General features: G+C 43.7%; 1 protein-coding gene across 11 annotated transcripts in view; it reads right to left on the bottom strand.

The window, feature by feature from the left end:
* Positions 1–17,825, bottom strand: part of ltbp1 (latent transforming growth factor beta binding protein 1) — a 432,727-nt gene that overhangs the window by 294,374 nt on the left and 120,528 nt on the right. For all 11 annotated transcript variants that reach the window (XM_039738108.1, XM_039738103.1, XM_039738107.1 and 8 more), the window contains exon 6: positions 1,932–2,156. In XM_039738108.1, coding sequence (XP_039594042.1) covers positions 1,932–2,156 — 225 coding nt within the window. The remainder of the gene's footprint in view (positions 1–1,931; positions 2,157–17,825) is intronic.

The following is a 17,825-nucleotide window of genomic DNA, read 5'->3' as shown; positions in this document are numbered from 1 at the left end:
TAATATCTGTATGTCCATATATTTGTTATATAGTGCCCTTCATATCCATCCATCCATTTTCTAACCCGCTGAATCCGAATACAGGGTCACGGGGGTCTGCTGGAGCCAATCCCAGCCAACAAAGGGCACAAGGCAGGAACCAATCCTGGGCAGGGTGCCAACCCACCGCAGGACACACACCCACACACCAAGCACACACTGGGGCCAATTTAGAATCGCCAATCCACCTAACCTGCATGTCTTTGGATTGTGGGAGGAAACCGGAGCGCCCGGAGGAAACCCACGCAGACACGGGGAGAACATGCAAACTCCACGCAGGGAGTATATAGTGCCTTTCACATTTATCTATCTATGTAACTGTATCTATCTATGTAATTATCTAATACTGCCAAATACGCTAACTATCTATCTATCTATCTATCTATCTATCTATCTATCTATCTATCTAATTATATAGTGCCTTTCACATCTATCTATCTAATCCTACCAACTACACTCTCTATCTATTATAGTGCCGTTAATATCTATCTCATATACTGCCTTTCACATCTGTCTGTACATCTATTTGTTACATACTGCCCTTCATATCTATCTATCTAATTCATAGCATTCGTAGTCTGATTCCCGATCTCATTGTATGGGTGGTTACCTACCAGGTAACACATGTGGTTGGTCTGCCAGTCGGAAAACATCCACCACGGACCTCCTCAGTTGCGGGAAGCAGATCACAGAATGTTAAATAATGCAACAGTAAACTATGTAACAATCTGTCTAATTATTTAGTGCCTTTCACATCTATCTAATCCTACCAACTACACTATCTATTATATAGTGCCTTTAATATCTCTCATATAGTGCCTTTCACATCTCTCTGTCCATGTTTGTTATATAGTGCCTTTCATATCTATCTATTTATCTATCTAATTATATAGTGCATTTCACATCTATCTATCTATCTAATCCTACAAACTACGCTATCTATCTATTATATAGTGCCTTTCACATCTGTCTGTCCATTTATCTGTTATATAGTGCCCTTTATATCTATCTATCTATCTATCTATATTGTGCCTTTCACATCTATGTAACTATCTAATCCTGCCAACTACGCTATCTATCTATCTATTATATTGTGCCTTTCTGTCTATCTTTCTAGCCATCTCTCTCTGTCAAACTAGAGGATCTCATAAAAGTGGAAGGTGCAGCCAGCAGGTGGCGATCAAGAGAAGGGCACGAGGACAGAGGTGTGGGGCAGTGAAGGAGGCCAAAGGTGGTCAGAGGTAAAGCAGAGGTGGTGCTAATGAAGGTGCAAGTAGAATCAGAGTAGGATAACACAAGATGCAAATGTTTTGGAAGTGCACACAAAATGGGGAGAGGATTAAAACAAAAGTACAGAGTATAATGAAAATTGGGTAATATTGGAGAGGGGGGCAGTTGAGGGAGCTATCCAACCTGAAGAACTCATAAAACTAGAAGGGATATTAATGAAGGTGCAGCCAGTCACTGGTGATCTATCTATCTATCTATTATGTGTTACCTGTTTGTCTTTCCATTTATTGATTATATAGTGCCTTTCATAGTCATCTGTATGTTATAGCTATCAGCAGATTACTGAACATCAAAATCGGATTTAAGACGGCGTAGTGTCAGAGCTGCCCTGCTTGGGCCAGTATGTCAGGGCTCAGTATAGGCAGCATGCTGTATGATGGGAGCTTAGCAGGTCCAAAATGGCTGTTGTAGAGATGTTGGACGTTCATCTTATGTATTTTAATGAGAATAGTATATGTATGTAACATGTAACAGCCATTGCAGGGTGCTGGAAACCCAGAACCGAATTCAGCAGCATGAGAAAAAGAAGCAGCAATGAAACAATTCAGGATTCAGTCCCGTACAGTACAGTCTAACTTCAGTATCCTACAAAACATCCTTACTTTGAATGCCATTCTGACCATCAATTAGAAGGGGCAGGGTGTGGGTCGACTGCACCTGGCCCCCCTGGGTCCGACTCAATGACACTTGACTCTGGTGTTGCTGTTGCCCATGATGTCCATTCTGCACCGGAATGTGACACAGTTTTCCCGTGAAGTTAGGGGGACACTGGCACTTGTCCCTAGCACTGCACTGTCCGCCATTCATACAAGGAAGATGACAAACCACTGCAAGAGAAAAACAAAAGATGAGCTCTGAAAACGTCTCATATACATCTTAATATAGCATTCATGACTACCAAGATAAAAGATTTCAACTTGGTTTTGCTGCATGTGTTGACATTTATTTTGCTGTAAGGTCACAGGATTGGCAAGAAACATTGGAGGCTCTGTGGCTTCCTGTTAGCCCCTGCATTTTTGTTCAGCTCATTTTAAAGTAACAGCAGGGATCCACTGTGATAATTCCTTGCATAATTTTAAGCACTTAAAATGTGCCACCTCTTAACCTTCCTTTTACATAAAAGTGAATTAAAGACCTTTCATTTTTCCTCATAACTCATTCTTCTCTGGACCTTTTCTAGTGCTGCTATGTCCTTTTTGTAGTTGGAGACCAAAACTGCACACAGGACTCCAGATGCGGCCTCACCAGTTTCAGCAGAAACTCCTTGGACTTGTAACTCCACGCATCAAGGCGCTATATAACCTGACATTCTGTTAGCCATCTTAATGGCTTCTGAATGCCGTCTGGCAGTTGATCGTGTCGAGTCCTCCATGAGAATCCTTCTCATAAGGTGTGGTTTGGATTTACTGACTGCCCATTGTGTATTCAGACCTCACATTTGTACTTCCTATATGTAATACATTACATTTACTGACATTAAAAGTCATCGGCCACAAATCTGCCCAAGCCTGTCTTGCTGTCCAAGTCCCTCCGTGATGATTCAACAGATTCTCAATGATCTGCCAGTCCACCTTTCTTGATATCATCTGCAAACTTACCCATTATATTCCCATCCAAATCATTTACAGATATTAAAAATAGCAGCGGCTAAGGGACTCCGCTCTTCACAGCAGCCAATTCCAAAAATCTTCCTCACACCGTCACCCTCTGCTTCCTGTGTTTGAGCCAATTCTTCATCCACCTACGCACCACACCCTGAATTCCCACTTCTTTCATTTTAATGCTTAACCTCTCAAAGGCTTTTTGAAAGTCCAGATAAATAATCTCATACGCTCCACTTTGGTCATATCCTTCTGTGGCTTCTGCACAGAATTCCAGCATATTGGTAGAACGTGACATTCGTCGTTTGATGCCACGCCAATGGTTCACTTAACACACTTGTTCTCTCCATGTTTGCTCAGTCTCGTCCTTAATAATTTCTGTCATTCATTTGCCTGTGATGCACGTTAAGCTTAACAGTTTTAGTCTTCGCACACTGAGAATTGTATCCTATTACAGTGGCTGGACCCTCTACACCCCCAGCTCTGTCCTGCTTATTACAAAATGCCAAACCTAGAAGGAGGTGTCTGTTCCACTGGAAATAAAGTCAAAGCAAATCACGCTTGAATAGGTCACAATGGGTTGACTTCCTTGTATTTTTCTGCTTGCAAATTAAACATTTTTAATTCTTTTTAATTTTTAAATGGGAACGTCAGTACTGTGGTAACTCGTACTTTGAACGATTCTAACTTCGTACGTTCCAGAGTTTGAACGATGCGTGCGGTGAAAAAAAATGCAGCAACAGATGGTGCTTACGTAGCGAGCGTAAGCGGCACCCGTTAGGTACGGTCTAGTGAATAAGATCGTTAAAGACAGTGTGGCACGCGGCTGGGGTTGGTACCCAGGAGGACCCCTCCTCCAGACCATGAGGGGGTGACCGCCCTGATTGCTTTGGGGGCCCACGGGTGCAGAGCTTTGAAGCTCAACCCTGTAGGGGCCCGTGGTCACCGCCAGGGGGCGCCCCAATGCCTGGAGAGCCCTGGACCTCAGCACTTCCGCCACACCAGGAAGTGGTGGGGGGAAGAGAAGCAGGGACACCCGGAGTGCTTCCGGGGATACAGCCAGCACTTCTGGCACACTGGGGTGTGTCGGTGGAAGATTGCCGGAGCACATCCAGGGGTACATAAAAGGGGCCGCCTCCCTTCATTCAGGGCTGGGGTCGGGTGGAAGAGGACGAGTTCTGGAAGGAGAGAGGAGGTGGTATGAAGAAAAGGCATACTGTGGTTTTGTCCTGGACTGTTGTGGTGATTGGTGCTGCGGCACTGGGTTTGTGCACTTTAATACTCGTAAATAAACGTGTGTTGGACTTCTGTCCGTCTGTCTGTGTCCGGGCTGCTTCCCACAACAGTTGCATTCTGCTAATTACACAGACTTGGCTTCATTCACTCATTCCGGATACAGCTATCGAGTTAGCAGGCCGCACAATACAGAACCAGAGACTCTGGGAAGAGAAATGGTGGGAATCCTGGCTGTATATCAACAACAGCTGGTGTACGAACACTAGGTGTACGGAGATTTCACCTCTCACATTTCTCCCCCACCCCAGTAACTTCTAATACCCACACCCAGATGTTTTGAGCGTTGAAAGTTTCTAGAAAAAATAAAGTGAATAATCGTTCTCAGCGTTCAAAACTGACTTTCCTAATTGAAACATTTTTGTAGCAAAATGATAAAAAAGTTAGCAACGGTGCATCACTTAAATGAAACACTCTGTAAACACGTAAATGTGGTTATCATCATCTATCAGTTTTCTTTTACCTCTAATTGACGAAATTCGTTCTGCCATAGTGAAATTTTATTAAGTTGATTTTAGTTTTAGTCACGATGCAAAAATAACGCTTTCAGTGAGAAAGTAATAGACAACGCGGTGAATGGTGAGGCAACAGTTTTGATATTGCGCTGTGTGCGAGGTGTCGATGGTTCTTCAGCACGGCCTCGCACCACCGATAATCAGGCAGCGAAAACCGTAAACACACGTCTTGAAACAGCCATAGTGCTGGCAAAAAAAACGTGCGAAATTCAGTACAATCGTACAATACTATATCACATAACACAGATTAAATGTTAAGTACAATACGCACCTTTTATGGAGGCAATCACGCATACTATTTTCAGTGGAATACGTTGATCTGTAAGAACACTACTGAAGTGAACGTTTTTTATTTTCAATGTTGGGTAAAGGTTTATTAAATTTTTAATTGGAATTATAGATATGTACATAAATACCGGGCCAAAATATAGTGGTGGTGTAATGTGGGGGGTTGAAAATTACCAGGGGCAAAATGTGTTGGGGAGCGAAATGTGGGGGGCAACTTATCCGGACGCCTATTCGCTGCAATCTATAGCTTCATTTTGTCCATCTTATTTGTGAGGGGTCGAGCGTTGGAAAACAACACTAGGAAGATGTGGCTTGTGCGGTCGCCTTTGTAGCCTCGTCTGCCCAGCAGACCCACTTCTGCCTGATGTCCCTGCGCCGCTTCCGTCTCCTACCTGTGGGGATGTCAATCCACGGGGTGTCCCGACGCCCGGCTATGTCCCCTATGAGAAACTCAGCTGTAAATGTCCTATTTTTTGGAGATCGTGCCGGCTGTAGACTGTCATTATGACAAACGGCAACACATACAGAAAAGGGACAAGTGCCGAAAGGAGGTGCGTCTGTACACACCGCCATACTTTTTATTTTATTACCCAGTATTTATGTATTTTATTTATTGTTTTCATGTTTTATTTTATTATTTAGGACATTTGTGTTATTTTTACTTTAAATTATGTGCATTTGCTGTTGAAGTTTATCACAATGGGTGTTGTTTAGGGTCTGGGAACGGATTCATTCACTTTCCATTATTTCTAATGGGGAAAACTTGAAAGTATTCAAATGGCCTCCAGAAACAAATTACCGTATTTTACGCTCCAAATGACGCACCTGACCATAAGACACACCTAGGTTTAGAGGAGGAGAACAAGAAAAAAAATATTCTGAACCAAATTGTGTACTAATACTGTATATTTAATAAAATACAGCAGAATAATATTTCAACCAGTCAACAGCGGTATTAAGAACCATCATCACTGTAATTAACAAATGAGGAGAGACTTTAAGGTTCAAGCACTCTTCTAGTTTTCTGGAAACCCCAAGAACTCCTCATCGCTAGTGTCAGAAGCTCACAATCACTGATATCACTTTCTTCGCTATCTTCATATGTGATACTGTCTTCAGTTCCACCTAAGGCACTGCTAATGGCAGCCTCTACCTGCAGCGATAGCCTCTTCAGTACGCGAGCGAGCGACTCTCCACGCTAGTGTTTAGATCTGGATGGTGCACGAGCCCAAAAAATTAACATTTATATGTTACTTACACAAAAGTCAGATTGAATGTTATTGACCTTGATTTATTTACTTACTTCCTACAGTACAAGTAGACTGCAGAGCTTCCTATGTTTGATCGACAACGGGCATGCTCAAAAAATACACGTGTAATGCCACGAACGCTGACACTTCAGTTTGCAAGCAATGGTACGAGAATGCAGACAGACTTCTTTTTTGGGCACATAGACCATCCAGAACTAAACACTAGCATGGAGAGTCGCTCGCTCGCGTACTGAAGAGTCTATAGCTGCAGGTGGAAGCTGCCGTCGCTGTACTCTGTGTATAAGAGCCTGATCGAATGCTATTTACCTTGATTTATTTACTTATCTTCCTACAGCGTAAAGTCACAAGTAGACTGCAGAGCTTCCCGTGTACATATACAAAGTACAGCGACGGCAAAAGTGTGACGTGCATTCTTTCTCCAATGTAGAACCCTCGTCATCATCAGCTAATACACATCACGGTCTGTGACGCAATATTTGCTCCATAAGTTGCACAGACATTTCCACCCACTTTTAGGGAAAAAAAAGTGCGTCTTATTAAACCAAACATACAGTAAGTTCAAAGTACGAGGCCCTGCGGTATTTAATTTCTGTTTAGCACTAATTGCGGGTGCAAGTTTCCTAAGCATGAACCTGATTGTGTTTGCAGGCCACTCTGCTGTCATCTCAATGTGGATGCTTTCCAGTTCTGCCAAGCGTGTATTTTGTATTTTCTCTCTGAAATTCGCTCGGTTCGGGGCTCGAAGGGATCGTTCAATTCAAAGGCCTATTTCAACACGGCATTTCTTGGGAAAACTGGCTGCTCGTCACATTTGTACGAACACCTCAGAGCAATTCTTTTTCTGATTAAATATCAGAGTTCCTTAAAGTAACGGTTGTCATACTGAAGACTTTAAGACTCTGCTGTCCCAGCCGGCCTCAAGTGTGCTCTTTCGGGGAATTGTCAGTCAAGCAAAGCTTAGCCATCCACTAAGGAATTTCCTCCAAAGCCCCAGCTGGTCGACCCGCACGAAGCGGCAGGACACACTCACGTTATTACAAAGAAAAGGCATCAAAATGATAACTCCTAATGGGCTTTGCGGCCATAATTTCCAGTAATTACAGTACAAGGCTATTCTATGTATGACTCTTGGCTCCCTTACATCAGAATTCCCTTTCCATTTTACGTTTCACAATGAATAATGAGTGTTTGAAGAAACCCATCAGCGTTATTAGGGAATAGATTATAAATCAAACTGCAGCCCTCACCTTAGGGAACGCCGGCCGGCCTCACGTGTCGTACATGCTGTATAGTAGAGGTCTCTTGCAGGCCAGCAGTGTTGAAGACTAAACTTTCAAAATAATATTAGCAAGAGAGAAGATCTGGGTGTGTTTTTAATGCTGCCATCTTTTGAACTGAAGTAGTTTTTAATGATGTTTTCTTTGCAACCTCTGTGATATCCTGCTGTGAAAGGCTAACAAAAGTGCAGACAGGACAATACTGTTTAGTACACTAAGGAGGTCTCACACACACATTCTACAACACTAAAGGCTGAGCAAAGAAGAGCAAGTGTAGCCCTGAAGTGACAGACGTAACTCTCTGTGCCCAAGGAGAAGAACCGAAAAGAGAAGACTTTGTGACGACCACATCCAGAGCTTTCAAAGTCTCTGAGGCCTGACCAACCTGAACCAGAAGAAGTAAAAAGCTGACGGGACACCCCATTGTGCAAGAGCAAAGCCCTCTGATGGGAAACCCACCCCAGCCATGTGAGGGGATTCCAGAAGGTGGGTTTACAGTCACGGGTAACAACGTTAACGACACGTCATGCGAGAGTCTCATGCTGGAGGAAGGCAGTCGCTGCAGGGCCACGGGGGGGCTTTGGCTTGTTAAGATCACTTGGCTGGGGTGTGCAGGTTTGCAATGCTCTTAGAGTTCAAAAAGATAAAGTACTTCCTGGAAACCTCAGGAGTTTTATTGGGGGGGGGGGACACAAATAATACATTTTATACTGTAAATTCATCAATAATTCCTTATTTTACAGTATATAGTCTCATTATCAAAATTCACCAAAATAAGACACATTATGGAGCTAACATCACAAAACACGCAAAGCACGCAAGTGTGTCACACAAATACACAGCAAGTCCGAGAACTGAGAGAAGCCAGGAGAACATCCGTTACGATTCAGAGGGGCGTCCCAACCCGGCAAACATTTATTTCTTGATTGTTTCATTTTTGTATTTTATAAATAATTGTGTTAGTAATTCTACTTTTGGTTTGGTTTTGACTTTGCATATTTATACTTTATGAGTTTGAATTACTTTGGTGTTTCTATGTAGCTGTCATGTTTCTGCCATGATGTGTTCCCTGGCTTGTGTTCATTTTACAGTAATGTATCATGGTAGATAGATAGATAGATAGATAGATAGATAGATAGATAGATAGATAATGATAGATAGATAGATAGATAGATAGATAGATAGATAGATAGATAGATAGATAGATAGATAGATAGAAAGGATAGATAGATAGATAGATAGAGATAGATAGATAGATAGATAGATAGATAGATAGATAGATAGATAGATAGATAGATATTAATGTTAGTATAGTGGGCAGGATAGATTGATAGATAAATGGATAGATATTATCATTTTAGTATAGATAGATAGAACTTTATCCTATTGGTAGGATTTTGTTTTTGCTTTTGATTTTTCCGTTTTCATGTATTTAAGATGCACTGAAGCATCGTCTTGTTCTTTTTTTCCCCGGGGAAAATTTGGCTTTTGGGTAAAAGAGGAACTGTATTTGTCTTTATTTTGAAGGACCTTTTTCTTTTTTTTCTCTTTTTTTGCATTTTGTGTGCTGTCATTTTGTCTTCAGGATTTCTTTGAGAGCCACTGGATGAGCCTGAATTAGCCTTTTAAGCCTTCTTGTTGCACAAAGCTGAATTTACATTATATGTCCATACATATATATATATATATATATATATATATATATATATATATATATACATATATATATATATATATATATATATATATTTAATTATTCTTTTGAACTTGCCTATTCCAGGGTAGGGTTACAGAAGGGCTAAGATTTATCCTAACAGCTTTGGATACAAGACACGAGCCAACCCTGGACAGGACATGAGGCTCAAATGTGCAGAGATGCCTGTCCATTCCTACTCAGCTACGTTTTATATACCAGACAGAAAACAGAAGTAAAATATATCCTGTTAATTTTGCTCCAAAATATACTATAATGAGCATTTCAAAAAGATAAAGAACAAAAAAATAACTGTATGTTATGATTGCCAAAGGAAAACCAGAGCAAAACAGGAAGAGCGCACAATCTCCAGATAAAACGACTGAACTGTTGGGCCCAGGCACCGTGTGGCAGTAACCTCACCAGTCACCTGATGCACTCTGGTGGTCTTTTGCGACTGCATTTGTGCTTTTCCTGAAGGTTATTCTGGCGAGCGTGGCCTGCCCCTGAGGGGTCTATTCTGTCAGAAGGCCTGCTGCCCTGCTGCCCACCTGCCCGCTGTTACACCTTGCTGACGCAAGGCAGGTGCTGACTGACAGGAGCGGCTCAATGCACCTCGCATGAATGCTCCTCTGTTCTGAACAGGCCTGTCTGTGTCTGCTGGCAGTCACGACCGAGTCACATGATGCGGGTTCACTTCAATGACACAAAGGAGTTCGTGTTTTTTTTTTTCTGAATTCTGCTGCTGTTAAAATGCTTTCAAAAAATTTCTAGATAAAATAAATTACTTAGAAATACGATCATAAGGGGCTCCACAGCAGTTTTTGAGAGTTGACCCAACTTATTTTTGTTACAGAAAATGTTGGCTTTAATGTGTAGTTTTGAGAAAAAAAAAAGAAACACGAGGTAAAGAAATAGCAGCCACTTCAACAAACTGGCATCCATAGCGTCTGACAGCACGAGCATCTTTACTTTACTTTTTACACATGAAAACAAAACCTCAGTGAAGTGAATCCCCAACACCACAAAGAGACAACTAACTTAAAAGAATGATTTGTAAGACAATCCGTGTAAAACTTCACCTACAGTGTTCATTAAAAGAATTCACAGTTGATTGGCACATAACTTTAAGTCACAGTGGATTGAATTTGCCTTTTCTGATAACACTAAAAGACTCTTTAATATTAAAGTGAAAACAGATCTCTGCAGAGAGCCTAAATAAATTTCAAATATTCACCCCTTCAGTTAACTACTTAGTGGATGGCAGCCATGCCAGCCTTCAGGCCCAGTGTACAAATATTTACACACAATTTAAACCACAATCACTTTGTAAATGTGTGTACACGGACGCACCTCGAACCCCACTTGGTTGCCGCCCTGAAATGACCATATATGGACTATGCTAATCAGCCTCATACATATGCAATCACGATGCTGCAGAACTTCACTGGCTGGCAGAGCAGCCGTCGACGTGCCTACACGTCAAAAGCCAGTTGGCCACCTGCATTCAAGGCTGTCTGGCTGAGTGACACGCGTTATTATAGCACCTCTGCTCTGCATTCAAGGCATAAGGTGCTAGCGTCCAAGATAAAAGGAACCACCCTGCCACCTCCAAGCGAGTTTCGTCCTTCTTCCTCCCAATTCCAACTCGCCCGGATGTGGCAGGGTGGTTCCTTTTATCTTGGACCCGGGGGTACTTCTTCTGCCAGGGCCTAGCCCGATGGAAGTCCCCACAGAGCACAGCTTCTAGTAGCACCCCCTGGTGGTGGCACCCAGGAACCCCAACAGGGCTGTTCTATGGCACTACAACTCCCAGCATGCCCTGTGGGTGTCCACTGGTGTACCTGATTCCAGGGTGGCTGCCGCCTAACACTTCGGGAAAGCAAGCAGCTTGAATAATCCCCCTGTCCTTTCTTCAGGCTGGTTTAAATAAGGACTCAGAAGAAAACTAAAGAGAAAGTGACGTGCCTACACGTCAAAAGCCAGTTGGCCACCTGCATTCAAGGCTGTCTGGCTGAGTGACACGCGTTATTATAGCACCTCTGCTCTGCATTCAAGGCATAAGGTGCCAGCGTCTGAGCAGGTAGATGCTGTTACCTGGCACATGTAATGTCGCGTTTGCTGTTACGATGAATAGCACAGGCCATATGAGACACTGCGGGTTCAGCCCGTTACTTTACCAACAAGCCAGCCGCCATTTACAGCACCGTCACGACTGTCAAAGCTGCTCTGTCTCAGACTAAATGAATTACAGGTTGGCCAAGGCACAATGTTTGTCAGGCTCATAACTTGTGCAGCTTCATTCTCGCAGGTGCCCTTATTGCCATACGAGTGCAGTAAATTGCTCCGATTACGTTAGGAGAACTGGATTAAACTACCACAGCCATGACATGCCACCCTTTGCGTGGAGACTGGATGCATTCCTTGCATTGTCACAAGTTTTTTTCTGCAACTTTACAATGGATTGTTCTCTATGCAGCTGTCAGTTAATTCAAAATACTACAGCAAGAATTATTACAAGAAGAAGAAAAGACGAACACATAACTCCAATTCCCATGTCCGTACACTGGTTCCTGGTTAAGTTTAAGGCAAATTTCAAAATCTTCCTTTCAACTTATAAAAACTTAAATGGCCACAGTCCTACTTGCTTATCTGAACTTAGCGTTACTCACAAACCAGAGAGCACATTGAGATCTCCAGATGCTTAGGATTGTATAGATTAATAAAATAACAGACGGAGGTCGAGCTTTTAGCTACAGGGCCCTGAAACTGGTGAATGGTCTGCCCGCTGCTCTAAGAGATGCCCCTTTCGGTCTCAGGCTGGAGACTCACAACTTCAGTTTAGCAAACCCTGACTAGAGCTGCTGATTAGCTCTGCACCTGCTTTGTTAATCATTAGCACTAAAACATACTGTAAGTAATATTATAATTTGTTACTAACCCTCCCCTATTCTGTCTCTCTTCTCGGTACTCATATGTGGCACTTGGTGCCACTGCCCTACTGCCAAGTTGCTTGCCTGCCTATAGAAAAGTCACCTCAATTAAACTAGCACTGAAATCAATAGGTAGAAGGGTCCTTTCTTCTGATTGGCCGGTCCAGCACTGACTCAGCTGTGGACTGGCCAATGGGGAGGAGGCAGCTTGTTGGCCAAAGTGTCCAGGACTCTGAATGAATGTGTACCCTCAAATGTGATCGCCGTGTATTCAGTGACTGGTAGAATCAATTCTTTCGCTTTGCTTTGTAGTTTTTGTACTCTTGTGTTGTATTTCTGAGGTGGCCATGACAGACTGTCCATCGAGTTCTGTGTGTTCCGTTTTGTGCGTCATTTTTTTTTGACACACATTGCACACCCAAACTATCTGGAAGGGGGTCTTCTTTCTGAGATGTCTTCCCTTTTTTTCCCTCTACGAGGAGTTTTTTCTTGTCTCAAATAGGGAGTCAAGACTGGTGGGCTGTCAAAAGACAGGGCCTCTTACAGCCCATTGCGGCACTCCTTGTGTGATTTTCAATTGGTGTTGATAATTGACATCCCATCCATGCTGGTTCATGTCCCCCCCCCACCCCAGTGCTGATGGAATAGTAGCCAACAATCAACAACGCTGATGCAGAGTGAGTTTTGAAAATGAACTGACGAAAGAGTGAGACGGTGTGCCCTGCTGTGGCCTGACTTCTTTTCCAACGTGTGGCACTTAGGTCTCCAGTAAAGACTGGCTCTCCTACACAGATGTTTGTTACATTTGTATTCTTCTTATTTATATAATATAAAAGAGTTAAAGCCTGTCACTAATCTTCTACAGGTGCCCACTGTAACAAGCTATCTTAAGCATTTCACCCAACTCTGCCACCACCTGAGCATTAAAAGGTCTCCTCCATGGGGGGCTGCCATTTGACATTTCTTCTTTTTTGGACATCCTTCACTCCACCGTTTGCAGAGCTGGTGATTCGTTTGTGTATTTCCCGGACCTTTACGTTTGCTCAGTCAGGCTTGCGGATTTTCTTTGGCGCCACACACAGTTCGCCACAACACAGCACTTGTAACTGCTCGCTGCTCTCGAGCTCGCATGCCACCCTGCACAAAAGCTGAACTGTCCGTGGCCAACAAGGCGTAATGGCTCTACAGGGCCTTATTATTTCTTTTGTGGCATTTCAAAACATCCAGTGCTGAGGATCCGTCATTCGGCATCTCGGTCTTTGCTTATTTGTTACAAGCGCCACAATGCCCGACTGTACCAGAAGGCCCATATTTCATTTGACATCATTTCCCCAGTTACATGTAAATCAGCTGCTCTGCACTGCAGCGAACTTTTTATTTATGCTTAACTGGATTTCAGATCAGTAGTACACTTGAAGGCTGTGCTCCAGGAGACTCTTCTTTAAAATCGTGCAAAGTAACTCGTAACAAACCACATCAACCGACCAGCTGGAATCTGAATTGTGGAGCTTTTGTCAGGCTCTGCTGTTAACAAATGAATGTTATTGTGATTAAATATCATGTGTTCTTACCTAATCTGAACATCCTAAAGAGCTAACAAATTCGCTTAAAGGCGGGCACTGCATGAAGCTCCCAATGCTTAAGTCACAGGTTGGACCCCTGTATGGGAATAGCGGGGGCTTTACACATAAGCCTGATGGACTGTGTGGTCCTGAAGCAGGACTCAAGTAGGGCCTAGTGCAGGGGTCCTCAACTCCGGTCCTGGAGGGCCGCATTGGCTGCAGGTTTTCATTCTAACCCTTTACTTAATTAGTGATCTGTTTATGCCCCTAATTAACCCTTTTAAATTACCGTATATACTCGTGTATAAGTCAGGTCTTGAAACCTAAAAAATCGATCATAAAATCAGACCCCGACTTATACGACCGTTCAAAAATGCGACACTTATTATTTCTTTTTTACATCTCCTTGCCTCCTCCAATCTCACATCAGTTTCTCAGGCACATTGAATTTTGTTGCAGCAGCGCAGTTTCCAATTTCTTTCACCACTTCAACGACGTTTAATTTAAAACCAGCTTCATATTTTCTTCTGATCGAACGCTCCATCGTAGATAAGGGATTCTCTTATGATAAAGGTGTACGAGGGGGTGAGATACAAAAAAACACAAATAAGTGCAAACATCGCTTCAGAATAGTTTGGGTATCACCGTGTGCTCACATAGGCACAATACAAAGCAATAAAAGAAGCCGTGTGCTCTGTGGTTACTCTCTCAGGTGGGTGTTAGCGTTTGCGTACGGGCGCCGTTTTCATCCCTACCACCTTCACCGTCACTTCCTAAACCTCTTTGTATCTTAAATCACTCTTGAAGCAGATTGAATACTTAAGTGCCAGCTTAAGTGAAAAAGTAAGGAAAACGTACTAATTGCAATACAAAAGACTGACTTAATCAGTTTTAATGTGAAAAGATGCCAACGAAAGAAGAGAAGAAGCAGGTGGCTAGGGTGGAGAAAAGAAGAGCTGCTCAGGAAGCAGCAAGCCCATCAACCTCTGAGCAAACGAATGATAAACGTGCAGAGAAAGAGGATGAGAACTAGGAATGGTCAATTCAAGTGTATAGCGTATAGTGCTCCGTTACTGGTTAAATATAATCAGCAAATGGGGTCCAGCACAAATGAGCTTCAAGCTCCTCCTAGCAAATTGTCAGCTGGGCATTAAAGATGGCATTGTAGTTAGAATCCCTACACCAGAGACATGGCTGTGTGGAGTCTACCTCATTATGTCAGTTGTCATCTCTCCAGACCCCGAAGACATTTAGGTCAGTTTGACTGGTACCTCTACAGTAATAAACTGGCACGAAATGACTCAGCGTGGGCACACAATGCAGTTGCTCGATGTCCTACACAGAGATGGTTACTGCTTCGTGCCTGATGCTGCCGCGATAGAGCCTGGCACCTTATTAAACCTTTGAAAATAAAGTAGGCAGACAAAGTCACTATTTACCTGAAGGTAACATAAAATAGAGGAACACAAAGTTGTCTTTGTAAAATTTGGAAACCGAATCACAGGTACAGTTTTGCAGCTGGTATCTGTTAGGAGATCCCTAGAAGTTATTTTCCAGTTGCCAGAGAGAGAGAGAGAGAGGGAGAGGTAGAAAAATGAAAAGAACAAAAAGCAAAAAAAAAAAAAAACTGGCAGTGTAATACCTCCAAAGTAATGAGGTCTGACATCGAGGAAATGACAATTACCGAGAGAACTGTCTGCTCACATCTGTTTGACCAAATAAGGCCATGGCTGCACATTTTCTCCTTTTCTCCTCGGCGGAGGCATTTTTTAATAGTTTACTGCAAGTTACGCAGTGCAGTGCTGAGCTACAGAAGGTCTGAGCAGTGCGATACAAAGCCAGGTGGGCTCAGGGTCCTTTTATATGCCAGTCAAAACAGTGACTATTTTTTTTTTTTTTGACTTATGTTTCCAAATAACTTGCAAGTGAATATGGTGGCCACGTTACAGACCTGCAATGCAAGTCCCAGGGGATCAGGACAATTCCAACTAAGACTCTTCTCTCTACATTAAGTTCTCTAGTGACCCTCGTCCTGCTTACAGAGCAATTGAAGCATTACGCACGTCCGAATCTGTTCCTCGGAGAGTCGCAGTCAGGGCAGGTGATAGGACGGTCCTTACGTGTGACCCGCTGGGCTGGCTACTTTGAGCAACTGTTTAAAGCTGACCCTCCAGCTGGGAAGTTGGATATCTCTGGGTCCACGGTTCTTGAGGCTGATCCTCCAATTAGCTGTGAACCCCCCAGGCTCACTGAGATTGCACAGGTGGTGAACCAGCTGAGGGTAGGGAAGGCTGTAGGGATCTGTGGTGTCCAGGGTGAATTTCTCCAGGCTGGTGGTTAAGGCTGTCCTCCTGGCATTGCAAGCAATCTATGCTCCCATTTGGGAGACTGGCATCATCCCAACTGACTGGAAAATGGGACTTATCGTTCCTATCTAGACAGGGAAGAGTAATTGCTTAGATTGTAGAGATAACACTGCTCCCTGTGCCAGGTAAGGTCCCTGCTAGGGTCATCCTCAATAGTATCCATGATCACTTGCTCACCTACCAGCAACAGATCAGTCTGGTTTTCCGCCTAAGAAGTCTACCATCGACCACATCCTGGCACTGAGGGACCTCATCGAGCACAAATGTGAATGTTGGCAGAGTTTCTTTGCAGCCTTTGTCGATTTTCGTACATTGTTTGACTCAGTTGATCGAGCTGCCCTGTGGGATCTCCTCAAGATTGCTGGATATCATGGCCAGCCTGTACACTGATTCTGTGAGTGCTGGGCAAAGTGGAGGCGGAACCTCTGTGTTTTTCCCAGTTGATTCTGGGGTTCATCAGTGGTCTGTTTTTGCTCATACTCTGTTCAATGCTTGCTTGGACTGGGTGTTGGGCAGGATCGTGGGGCATCTGTTGGTGAACAAAGATTCACTGATCTTGACTTTACCCACAATCCTGTGATATTCACAGAGTGAATGGAGGCTCTGATCGGGGCTCTCGAGAGACTGATCGAGGAGTCTGACTGTCTGGGCTGGCGAGGGTCCTGATAAAAACCAAGAGTCAGGCCTTTAATGACCTCTTGGGTATGACCATCAGCAGTGTGCCTGTCTGTGGAGAGAGTGTCGACCGCGTCGAGAGGTTTACTTACCTTGGCAGTGACAGTCATTTCTCTGGTGACTCTTCCTATGAAGTCAGTAGATGGATTGGGAGAGCATGGGGGGTCATGAGGTCACTGGAAAGGGGTGTGCGACGCTCCCAATATCTGTGCAAATGGACGAAGGTCCAAGTCTTTACAGTCCTGGTGCTTCCTGTCTTGCTATATGGTTGTGAGACATGGACGCCATCCAGTGACCTGAGATGAAGACCGGACTCCTTCAGTACTGTGTCTCTAAGGAGACTCCTTGGGTACCGTTGGTTTGACTTTATGTTGTTCACGGAGTCCTGAATGAGGCACATTACCTGCATTGTGAGGGAGCGTCAGTCACGGCACCACGGCCATGTGGCGCGTTTCCCCGAGGCTGATCCGGCTCGTAAGATCCTCATGGTTGGGGACCCGAGTGGCTGGACCAGGCCAAGGGGTCACCCACGTAACACCTGGCAGTGGTAGATCGAAGGTCATTTCCAGAGGGTGGGACTGCATGTCTGCTTGGGGATAACTAAATTGGACCCCAAGCTGTTTCATCATGTGGTGGGTGCAGCAACACACTACCAGCGCATGCTCCCCGACCTGATCTGACTTGACCAAAAGACCTCTAAAAAAGGTGGCCAACCATACTGGAGTTAGAAGATTTTCTCCTAAAACAACCATAAAATGGCTTCCAGGCAAAAAGCATTCCATGCTCTTTATAAGGCAAGGGTGTCAAACTCAGTTTAATTGAGGGCCAAAAATAACGTTTAATATACCCAAAGCTGGCCAGGATATGTCAACAACCAATTCCCACCACATCTCCTTTCCAGACAAGATGCGTGGGTGTCACTCCTTCATGAGACGTCACGTCTTTGGCATCACACTAAAACACTGAAGTGCTTTATGGTAGTGTAGCAAGTCATCTTTGTTTCCCTTCTTTTAGCTGAACTA

Source organism: Polypterus senegalus, chromosome 16, assembly GCF_016835505.1.
Source record: "Polypterus senegalus isolate Bchr_013 chromosome 16, ASM1683550v1, whole genome shotgun sequence".
Classification (NCBI taxonomy): Eukaryota; Metazoa; Chordata; class Cladistia; order Polypteriformes; family Polypteridae; genus Polypterus; species Polypterus senegalus.
Note: the sequence above shows the minus strand (reverse complement) of the source record. Positions and strands in the feature narration are given on the sequence as shown.